Source organism: Bombus affinis, chromosome 18, assembly GCF_024516045.1.
Source record: "Bombus affinis isolate iyBomAffi1 chromosome 18, iyBomAffi1.2, whole genome shotgun sequence".
In the NCBI taxonomy this organism is placed as follows: Eukaryota; Metazoa; Arthropoda; class Insecta; order Hymenoptera; family Apidae; genus Bombus; species Bombus affinis.
This window is the reverse complement of record NC_066361.1, coordinates 902,283-914,293: the sequence shown is the minus strand read 5'-3', so window position 1 is coordinate 914,293 and position 12,011 is coordinate 902,283. Positions and strand designations below refer to the sequence as shown.

At 49.4% G+C, this 12,011-nt stretch overlaps 1 protein-coding gene across 1 annotated transcript; it reads right to left on the bottom strand.

The window, feature by feature from the left end:
- Nucleotides 1-956: 956 nt before the first annotated feature.
- LOC126926587 (uncharacterized) lies at nucleotides 957-1,613 on the bottom strand. The gene has a single exon (XM_050742957.1). It carries the CDS (start codon nucleotides 1,611-1,613, stop codon nucleotides 957-959), a length of 657 nt encoding a protein of 218 aa, XP_050598914.1.
- Nucleotides 1,614-12,011: the final 10,398 nt, after the last annotated feature.

Genomic DNA, 12,011 nt, shown 5'->3' with positions numbered 1-12,011 from the left:
GACCGCGGTGTACATCGTGAGTAGTTCTCGGTCGGACGCACTGTACTTTTGTTGTGCCTGGGATAGCGACTTCGTCATGAACACTAGCGGTTGCCAAGTATCATTTACGCATTGCTGCAGTACTGCTCCCATAGCATAATCGAATGCGTCGACCGTGAGGCTAACAGGCGCACCGGGAACCGGATGCTAACATTGTCGCTTTAGCTAGGGCGCGTTTCGACTCGCGGAAGCTATTTTTGGCTTGTTCGGACCACTCCATAGATGCGTTGCTCTTCGTTGTGCCTTTTAACAAGTCGTTGAGTGATTGAAGAATTTTCGCGGCCTCCGGTATGAAACGTCGGCAAAAGTTGATCATAGCGAGGTATCTTCGTAGGTCTTTAACGGTCGCGGGTAGTGGTACTTTAACTATAGCGTCGACGCGTTCAGCTAGTGGCTTTATTCCCTCGGCGGTAACCGTGTAATCAGAAATTTGATTTCGCTAACGCCGAATTCACTTTTCGCGAGATTGATCACGACCCCATATTTGTCGAGACGTTGAAACAATACTCGCAAGTGTTCGCGGTATTGCTTTTCGTTTTCGGACGCTATTAGAAAGTCGTCTATGTACGCGTAGACGGAAGCGAGACCTCGTGTGATTTCGTCTACGAATCGCTGGCACGATTCCGCGGCGTTTCGAAGCCCAAATATCATGTCGGCGCTTCGGAAAGCCCGAAAGGTGTCGCGATCGCTATTTTTTGTACGTCTTCGGGCGCGATTGGTATTTGGTAGTAAGCGCGCATAAGGTCGATTTTTGAAAAGATTCGCTTACCATGGAGTTGTTGCGCGGAAGCCTCAATATGGGGCGGGGAATACCTGTGGGGTATGGTGCGAGCGTTTAACGCGCGGTAGTCGCCACATGGTCGCAGACTTCCGTCATTTTTCGATACCACGTGCAGATGTGACGCCCATGGACTTTTCTATGGCCGCATCACTCGTTGCTCGATCATCGCTTGAAATTCCATCTTGACTTCTTTGAGGCGATCGGGGGCCAGGCGACGAGATTTGCTGTAGACTGGTGGGCCAGGTGTGGTTTCGATGTGGTGTACTACCCCGCGACGTATCTTCTCTCGCCCGAAAATAGGTGGACGAGTTATGTCTGGGAACTCCATCAAAAGTCGATGATAAACTGATTCACCGACTATAGTTCTTACAGACGCTCCATCCGTCGTGCCGGTGTATCCCCTTGCTGTCAATTGAGTCCTCGTGTCGATGAGACGTTTGTTTCGTGGGTCCACGCGCAACCCATAGTGGCTCAAAAAGTCCACACCGATGATAGGTGATTGGACGTCGGCTATCACGCAGCGCCATGTGAATGCCCTTCTGAGGGACAGGTTGAGTGTGACGGCGATGGTGCCGTACGTTGGGATCCGCGTCCCGTTGGCCGCGAACAATTCGTACTCGCACCTGTTCGTTGGTTGGCGTATTTTGCTGCGGGGATACACGCTTATGTCGGCCCCAGTGTCCTCGAGGAAGGACGTCAGCGTCGCCTTATCGGTGACAAAAATGCGGCTGAGGCCCATGCCGTCGTCGTCTGCCGCTTTTACGGACGGCGGGCCCCGTTTCCCTGCATCCATTTGCACGGAGACTGACACTACGCCCGGTCTCCGAACGTTGGGTGGTAGTAGCAGAAGTCGGGGTTTCCCGATCTCTCTCTCGATCTTTCTCTTGATCTCGGCCGGTTACGCCTTCCCGCTTCGGGTCGCCGCCTAGGACGAAGCTCGCGCTTCGACGCGCGCATTTCCGCTCGCAGTTGAGATATTTGTTCGCTCAGGGCGTTGACGACGGGAAGCTAGGGTTCGCATGTTGTCTCGGGTTGTGCCGGCTGCTCGACAACGGTCGCCAAACAAGGTGCGTGCCGGTCGTCCTCTGAGAGATCCTCGTGTATCTCGTCAGCTATCCGCAACATCCTAGCCACGTCGTCGCCGTCGACTCCAGCCAGAAAGCACCTGACCCGCGTTGGTAGGCGGTTCTACCACAGAGTGAGGATAAACTTGCTGACGCGAGAGGACCGGCAAGTCTTTTGAGATCATGATAAAATTTCGAAGGTTTCCTGTCGCCGACTTCTTCCTTTTTCCACCAACCTTCTGAATTTCTTGTCGTCGGCATAGAATTCTCGCTGTGTATTGAATACTCGCTCGATGTTGTACTATGTTCTAATCGTCCTCGAACGTGTCTGTTTATTTATACTGTTCGGAGGAGAATCGAAAGACAGCGACATTGTTTTGCCCGGAGTTTACGTTACTTGTATTCTAACGGTCTTGATACTCCGGGACAGAGCAATAACATGATTTGATTTGTCCTCTAAATCATGTGCCGCTACAATTATTAATTTATCGACTATCTGCCTAATAAATTGATGAAATCAATTTCTAGGCAAATATTAGTTTTAAGTCCCTACGAGGGGATACCTCGGAATTATGGGCCCCATTTTAAGTTCCACAGTTTGAATGTAAGCAGCATGCCACTTTTAAACGGTGTATTGTGGATCCTTGGAGAGTCATAGTTCCTCAGGGGCAGGGGAGACTTCAGGCTCGTCTGCCCTAGTCGCACTCCTACTTCTCTGTTGTACCGCCGGTAACATGAGCGCAGTGTCGCCGTGGGTAATGGTCCCCCGACGCGGCGCCAATGGCTAAACGGAGTGCGGCGACGAAGGAGGAATGTTGACGACTCAGCTATGTCCCTGGACACTATTCTGAAAATTATGGTGCCGTTGGTGGGAGATAAGGTCGCTTGTCCGGTCAGCAAGGGAAGGGAAGTCCACCTCTTCTTTATAACCTTAGCAGATCTGCACAAGCACCTTGGTTTACATCACGTGGATGCCCGTATCCAATGGGAATGCTTGCATTGTGACAAGAGTTTCCTGAAACTCCATGGGGCAAAGTATAAGTGTGAAGCTTGCCCCATGAGTTTTAGGACTCAAAGAGGGCCTTCCACCCATGAACGGCGTGCGCATCCTGAGAAATGTAAAAAGAAGGGGAACGGAACCCCTAAATAGAAATTGGACTGTAGAAGAGGCAACCATCTTGAGAGGGCTCGAGGGGACATATAAAAATCACAAATACCCAAATAAGGAGATAAGTAAAATCCTCACTACCAGAAGGATTGACCAAATAAAATAAAAAAAGAAATGCATAAGAGTAGGTGGTGAAGAGGCGAGTACTCAAGAGGGTACCCAGGTGTCAGGGGGAGGATGCGATCCCGTTAATTCAGGCAATGCGCGTACGCGCGAAGAACCTGAATTTAGCAAAGAAATAAGAACGACGAGTCTACCCATCAGCGGAGACTCGATTTAATGCAAGAGATTGAAAGACAAACCAAGGTTGAAGGAGGTAAATGCTCGGTTAATGCAAATTTGGTCAGAAAATAAAGAGAAATAATAAGTATAGCAACAAAAGTCCGAAAAAGAGATACTTGTACGCACGGTGCTAGGAGTTATTCAAAGAATGGCCCAGTAAGTTGGCCGACGTTGTGGTTAACAATAATCGTGCATAGCTAGAACTGTCCAGACAACCGCCTGAAGCGGTTGAAGTGAAGAGGCTCTACGAGGATTTATGGGATCGTGCTGGTCCCAGGAAATAGAGTCTCTGAACTATCGATTAACGAATTGTTCCCGCCGATAGCCGCTGAGGATGTGGAGGAGAGAATTATAAGAACGAGAAAAAAATTTGCGGCAAGTCCAGATGGACTACAAAAGGAGCACTTAATGGTCCCTTGCTTACCCGAAATACTGGCGAAAATATTTAATATCTTATTCTATTCTCGACCGAATTATCTCTTCCATCCTCGGCGGAATAAGATGGAGGATATCTCTAAGGCTTTCGACACAATACCCGACTTGGTGTTAAAACCTTACCTGGCGAGGAAGGGTGTGCCGACCCCTATAATTGAATTAGTCAACAATATGTATAATGAGAGCAAGACAGTAATAAAAGCTAAAGGAAATAATTGAGGAGCAAGTCAGCGGCATAAACGTCAGTAATAATAGAAAAGTGCCTATCCTGGCCTTCTCTGACAACATTGTCTTGCTTGGTGAAAATGAGAGGGAGGCACAACGCCAAGTGGGTATTCTCCATGAATATCTGAACGGCCATCTCTGGGGGAAAGAGCCAAACGTTTCAGATTGTCGCTATAAAGGATACCTGGTCCGTTAAAGAACCGCAAATAAGGCTCGAAAATACGCCTATTCCAACCGTTGACCCAGATGAGGCATTCGGGTATTGAGGCGCCAAAATGGGGCCTTAGAAGGGTATCCATGTGGCATCGTAAGGCCAGAAATTCTGAGCGTGGTCAGAAGAGTTAGAAAGCTTTCTTTGAAACCATACCAGAAGATTGAGTTACTAGTTAATTACATCTTCTCTCGATACACTTACCATCTCTTGATCAATCCACCAAGCGACAGTGTTTTAAAATTGTTGGACAGCGAGGTCAGACAAGAAATAAAGGCCATTTTACATCTGGTGCCATCAACTGCCATTGGTTTCTTCCATGCTCCAAAAGCAAATAGGGGATTAGGGTTATCGAGGTTCGAACACATTATCAGACTCCGTACTCTAAAAAGCGCGATTACTATTAAGAACTCAGTCCATCCAGTGACATCTAGCCTGATTAACGAAGAAAGTGACAGGAAAGTAAAGAAAATAGCGTACTCCCTAAGGATAAAATTGTAATATCGACGGAAATATATATTAGGTATACAATTTCTTTGATACTATTTATTTTATTTTAAATTAGTTATACAGATATTAATGAGACAGACAACAATGGTTGTTTAATATGAAATTAATAGTTACAATCTTATTCTAACTTGGCTACTCACGCAACTCCGCAACGCTAAGAATTCTACTCTTAACAACGCAACTCGACAACGCTAACAATTCTACTCTTAACAACGCAACTCGACAACGCTAACTCTAACAACTCTATTCTTCGACTTCTCGATTAATTCTGCCCTCTCGACCCACTCTCACTTTTCAAATAACCGCTCCTTGGATTCGAATCGCTCCCCTCCATTAACGCTATTTTTCCCTTTGTCTAATTCCGTCCTGTTTACGCTTCGCAAGAACTAGGTGACCTTGGTCACACCGGCTTTTTCTATGTAAACTAATAACCGAAAGACAGGCGACCTTGTTTTGCTTAGTTTCTAACCAGGTTTTTTCCCCACGATACTACAAAATGGTCGGCCACTTCTGAGGGCATTGAGAAAGCCAGGAGGATTCTAAAGTATGGACACGTCAAACTATGGTTAGAGTTGAGAAACCAGGGTCAAGGAGTTAATCACTTCTCAAAGAATAAAACTGGCAACGTGTTGCTTGAGGAGTATAATCTTGCTTAAGCCCTCGAGGTTCATGGATGTCATAAGACTTATGACAAACACTTTTGCCACAAGGATTGTATTGGTACAGGCCGACAAAAAGTAGACATAATTTGTAGATGTTGTCGGGCCCAACCAGAAAACCTCGGACACATCATAGGGTTATGCCAATATACCAAAGGCCTAAGGATTAAGAGGTACGATGAGGAGAAATCAATCATCGTCGACGAGCTGATGAAAAATAACGAGCTATTGGTCGAACCTAGGTTAAGAGTAGGGGCTAATCTGCTCAAACCGGACCTAATAGTTAAAAACGAGGAACGGATTCTCGTGGTCGATGTTACCGTCCGTTATGAGAACAAGGATTACCTCCTAAAGGCAGAAAAAGAGAAAGTCTGCAAGTACTTCCCATGTCTAAATTACTTCAAGGAAAAATATAATATCGACGACGGAGAGATTTTGCCCGTCGTCCTGGGCAGTAGAGAGGCAATAACCCCTAATACAGAAGAAAATTTAAAATGTATGAGGATCACTGATAAAGAAATCAATACTATAACTCAATCGAGATGCTTAATATATTTTTAGATGGGTGACACTACGTTCGCAAATTTTCGGATCCCGTACGTTCGTAAATTGTAAGAAAATCGCCGTCTTATCGAAAACCTAACGCAAGAGGGATTGGTTTTAGGTTAGGCTATTTTCCAGAGAGCAACGCGTAGACGTGTGTCACGTACCAATGGTGTGGACCGTAGAGACTTCGAAATATTCGCATCAGCCCGAGGAGCCGAAGGATTTTTCACGAATTATTTTCTTAAATAACGTTACAAGATAACGATATTTTTACACAAGTCGTTCTGTTTCTGAGTAATACAGACGACTGTAACTTTTATTTGATCGCTGGGAATGGTTGAAAAAAATCATTCCCTTTAGCCGCCATTTAAGGCTCAGCTGAGAACTGGCACGGACTAAGGGAATCCGTCTGTCCAATTAAAACAAAGCATTGCGAGGAGTTAACGCAATGTGATTTCTATCCAGTGCTCTGAATGTCAACGTGAAGAAATTGAAAAAAAAAAACACACACACAAAAGCACGGGTAAACGGCGAGAGTAAATATGACTTCCTTAAGGAGTTAGGTTGCGGTTAGATTGGGGATAGTTTACGCCCTGGGAAACCCCGATGAATCTGATGTTCTCCTATAGCCGCGTGGTGGCTGGTCGGCGCCTTTGGCACCCGCCAATTGCCGATGCGATGCGGAGAGCTTCGGAGAAGTTGATGGGACCGTATCTGCCAAGACCACTCACCTCACCGTCTTGTGGGGCTCCCCGTCACCCTGCACCGGCCTTGACCGGCGTAGGGTGCGAAAGAGTGAGTGGTACCACGATGGAAACTCTTGTTGACGACATCTGCGACATTGCTAACGATTATTATTATGCAAAACAAAACGAAAAGAAAAACGTTTACGGTGCAAGTGAGGATTACCCCAGTACCGGCGCAGCAGCTGGTTGTAATGCGGGCCCTGCTGCGTCGTCATCGAGCAACCATTGCCGTCCAAGGGTGGGCCCCCAGGCCCGCGGACGTGTTTATGCGTCTGGCGAGGGAGGCACGCGAACCGGGGGAAGGAAAGGGTCGGAGGAACCCGACGATATGACTATCGGCCCGGCACCTTCGTGGGGTTGAACGCATCGACGGCAGCGGGGGGGGGGAGATCTGACGACAAAATGTCGTTGAGTTTTTCCTTTCCGGCCATTGCGGGCGCGCTCGGCAAGCGGTCGTACGCGGCGGGGTACGCGTCCGCGGGAGATTCGGACTCCGCGTTGCTACCGACTCCCGATAAAAGGACGAAGAGGAGCGCGAGGTGCGGGGCGGACACCGACACCGATACCGACGCCGAAGCCGCCTCTGTGAGCGCCGTTGCCGCTACCATCCGCGGCGGTGCCGACGGCGGCGACGACGCGCGAAGTGAAGAAACAATGATCTGACCTGACGACAAGCAAGTGACCGTGAAGGACGCGGAACCGACCCACGGTCAGGAAGAAGAGGACGGCGCATACCTGCGGAGGAGGGTGCGCCTTCTGGAGAGAGAGGTCAGTCGTCTCCAAGAGACGGTAAAACGGTTGACCATCGAACGCACGGAGAGGGCAGCCGAAGTTCTAAGTAACGACGGTGAAGAACAAGAGGTGAGGATCATCTATACGAGGAGGATGACAGGAAATGCTCCCGGAGCCAAACAGGAGCGATTATAGCACCCCGCCCCCCCAACCATGGTCAGCGTCGCGCCGTTTCCGCTGTCCCGACGGGTTGGGGAGTAATGTAAAAAATAAGAAAATGGATAAATGGAGGGTGAGAGATCCGAGGAACTGGCATCGTCGTCTTTGTCGTCGTCATCGTTGCGAACAGGGGTTTCGGCGCTCGGGGCGGCAGTCGGCATCAGTGGATCAGGGACGAAGACATTCGCGAAAGTGACCGCTCTGTTTCCGGCGCGCCCCTGCACAGGGAATGCGGGTAGCGAGGGTGATGCAGGTGTTAATGAGAGAGGAAAGTGGCGTTACGCTAGTGGACGGGATGCGCGCGGAAAGAATATGCCTAGCCATCCCCGGTCCCCACGGTGTGCCGCGGTATCGCTCAACGTGCAAGCCGGGCTTCACCTACAGGGATGCGATGTCGGTGGTCAAGAGAGAGATGAAGCTCTCCGAACTTGACATCACGCATAAGATCGACGAAGGCGGTCACGGGGGCGTTATTATTCGAAATCTCAGGTCAGGACGCTGGGAACAAAGCATCGCGTCTGGCCGAGCGAACGGCGGCTACGCTCGAGGGCTTCCCCGCAAAGTCATTATGCCGCGGAGGACAGCGGAGCTGACAGTAATCCAGTGAAATTAAATAGTTTCAAAATTGAAGTAGGCGCGAAAATTAGAGTATTATGATGGTGCAAATCGAAAGGGCCTGATTTCCTATACAAAAATAAGTCGAGGATGAAGTGACAATTTTTGACACAAGACTTGGTTTTCCGGAAAATCAGTTATTAAGTTCCGCTTATTTGACTCGCTACTTTTTAGGTATACGCGTACCTACATGACGGAACTTCACATTCCATTTTTTGGGAAACGAAGCCAAGAAAAATTTTATATATCTGTATGTACGTCTAAAAATACCATTTATCCTCATATATACATGTATGTTTTCTTAAATATTTAGTCTATTCGATAACATGAAATAACAAGACTGATTACCTCAGCCAACGTTCATACCGTGTTGGAGATGCGAAACCATACTACTTAGACCCAAGACAAGTAAAATCGGCCCAATGGAAAGGGAACACTGTAAAAAATTCCATCTAAAAGAAAAGAGGGCCGCACAGGAGGTAAGGACCGTTCCTAACGATGGCGGTGATGCGGCGGCTAGAAAGTAAACGACGTCGTCAACTGGCCACATGGAGGCTAGAGAAAAGGAAGAGAAATGTGTTCGTGCCTACCGCGAGGGGAACGAACTTTTTTTGCGTGAGGTGGGGAAGATGCTGTTACGCATGCCCAGTGACCCGCATTACCGGGTTATGTGAGACTCGGGTGGATGTTGTTGCCATAGCCACTAAAAACCCCTCCTCCTTCTTCCTCTGCTTTGAGGACAGACAACCCCAGTAAAACCTGTCGGCAGTCATCAGGGTTGTCTTTTCATGCCCCGTTTTATCTTCTTCTTCGGGCAGTTACTGCTCTCGTCATCTTCTCGGCCAGTTCAAAATACTGGGCTGATCTCCTTCTGTGGTTCTTTGTTGTCTTATACCTCTGCCGTCACTGCTCCGCGCAGTTGTTGTTGCTCTCGTTTTCCTCCTTGTCTCCTCCAAGGCCTTCCCTGTCACCCTCGTGTGAGACATGACGGTCTTGCAGAATTGCCTGAATTTATCCCAGCTCTCGTTCTTGGTGGTCACCGTGGCGGTCAGATTGTCCACGTCTATCTTCTCACCAAGAGCGTTCTCCAGCTCGATCCTTCTGTCCGTCCACTTCGGGCACGCGAAGAGGGCGTGCTCTGCATCGCTGTTAGGGTCTCCACAGTCGAGACAGTTGCTGTCGCTGTTCTTGCCAATCCTCTTCCTATAGACACCGAAGCTCCCATGCCCGGTTAGCAGCTGCATGGTGTGATGATCGATGTCCATCTTCTTTTTGGTAAATAGCAGCGCACTCGGTATTAATTTCCATGTGACATTCTCCTTTTTGTAGTTGTTCCACTCCTTCTGCCGCTCCTCTTGGGCCTTCTTGCGAATCGCCTCCAGTTCCTCCTTCAACTTGCAGCCGTCATCCGCGCCAATCCTGGACTCATGGATCTTGTTCCTCTCGTAAGTCTCTCCGAGCATCTTTATCTTTATGTAAATCGGGAGATTCCCGGTCAACACGCAAAGTGCCGCGTGGGAGACGGTACGGTATGCCGTCGTTGTTAAGCACAGGGCCGTTCGTTGTGCCCGTTTCAGCTTCTTCCTGTTCTTATCGCTATTCGCTGCTCTAGCCCACACCGGTGCTCCGTAAGTTACGATGGACTCCCACACATTGTAGTAGAGCCAAACTGGGCGGCCCGTTGATATTAGGTAGTATTCTCCTGAGGGCTCCTATTAACTTGTCGACTCTATTACACACCGTCTCGATATGCGCACCGAACATACGACTGGTGTCCATGATGACTCCGAGATACTTGATGCGGTCGACCGTTTCGATGTCCGAAGAGCCCAATTTGAGTTTCACCACTCTTGGCACTTGCAACCAAGTGATGAGCATGACTTCCGTCTTTTCTCTCGCCAGTGTGAGACCGACACTCGTGCACCAATCATTGGCCATCCTTAGCATCGTGTTAACATTGGCGGAGGCCTCTTCGTTCTTCCCGACGGAACACGTGATGTCCAGATCGTCTGCGAAGGCGGTTGCTGTGACCATTGGCATGTTGTCGGGTCTCTCGAGCAACCGGTCGTATGCCAAGTTCCACAGGAATAGTCCGAGGATGGATCCCTGCGGAACTCCCGCCGCCACCTCGTGCTCCACCGTGCCGTGCTGGTTGCTCACGATGATCTTCCTTCCAGATAGATAACTGCCAATTCGCCTTTTGACCTTCCATGGCAGCTTCCTCCAGTTATATTCCTCGTAGATGCTCTTCCAGCTGAGCGAATTGAAGGCATTACTAATGTCCAGAGCGATCATCACGCATATTACCCTATTCTGTTTGCAGATGTCGGCAAACTTCATCACCTGCGTGATGGCATCTACCGTACTCCTCTCCGTACCGTCCGTTCCGATGCATCTTTCGATGATCTTCTTAAAGCATTTTTCCCAGATCTTGCTCATGGCTGGGAGTATGCTTATCGGCCGGTACACGTTAAGGGACTGGGATCCTTTTCCGGATTCCTTAGCAGTATTACTCTGGCAGTCTTCCAGCAGTCTGGGATCCTTCCTGATTCGGTGATGCCGTTGATCACCCTTTTCACGAGCTCGCTCCTGCGACATCGCCTTCGCCGATGACGCCGATGAGGCTGATGTCTCCTTCCTCTTCGGTCTCTGCCTCTTCGCGGCCCTCGAAATGGGAGGGTCCGTATCGCATGGTGAATAGCCTCTGTTGGACTGCTTCCACCATGTCGATCGTCATGTCGTTGGTTGGTCCCTTGCTTTTGCATCTCTTCATGACCGTGCGATGGGGTTTGCCCCAGGGGTCGCTCTCCAGTATCTTGCAGTATTCTGCCCAAGCTGTTGTTTTGCTATGGGCGACTCCATTTTTAACCGCCTTCGGATCTCCTTGTAGGCGTTGACGAGGGGCTCGGTGTTGCCGGCATTCTTCTTCCTCTCTCTCGTCACCTTCCTGTGCGCTTTGTGCGTCTGCGCTCTAAGTTCCGCGATCATCAGGTTCCACCAGTAGTTAGCGTACTTGCGGCTCGTCGCACAGTTCGACTTCCTTAGCATCCCTTCGCACGTACCTTCGATGCTCTTTTGCAAGGGCTCGGCCCCATCCGCTCCGATAGCCGCGTTGATGTCCTCCTTCTTCAGTGTGTCGTCGAATCTGCTCAGGAACTCCTCCGGCGCCATGTCCTTGGTCACGTACCTGTAGAACTTCGATGCGGTTCGAGTCTTCCTCGCCTTAAACCCGTCGAGCACGTACAGATGGTCCGAGGCCGAGTATTTGTCCCGCGCTTCCGGCGTGTATCTCGCTGATCTTGTTCGATACACTTATTATGTCGGGGAAGCTCGTCTTCCCGTTCATGAAGTAGGTGTACTTTTCCTTGAGTCTCAATGGAAACACCCGGTGGCCGCTTAATGCCTCCATCAAGACTCTCCCTCTCTTGTCTGTGGTCGATCCTCCCCAACAGGTTGACTTTGCGTTGAAGTCTCCGGCCACGACGACCTTGTCGTGTCTTCTAGCAACGTTCTTCGTCATAGATGACAGCGTGTCTATGTACTTGAAATAATCTTGTCTATTTATGTTAGGCGAGCAGTATCCGCTGAAGCAGAAGACGTTGCCGACGCGGACGCCCACGGTCCCGTCGCTCTTGACCTCTGTTGTTTCATCAGGAAGTTCGCCATTGAGGAGGGTGACCCATATCGAGGCGTCTCCTTTGGTGTCATTAAACCAGTGAGGTAGAGCTGCCTGTTCGGCTCGGATATTATTATTATGTCCGGCCTAAGTTCGATCGCGC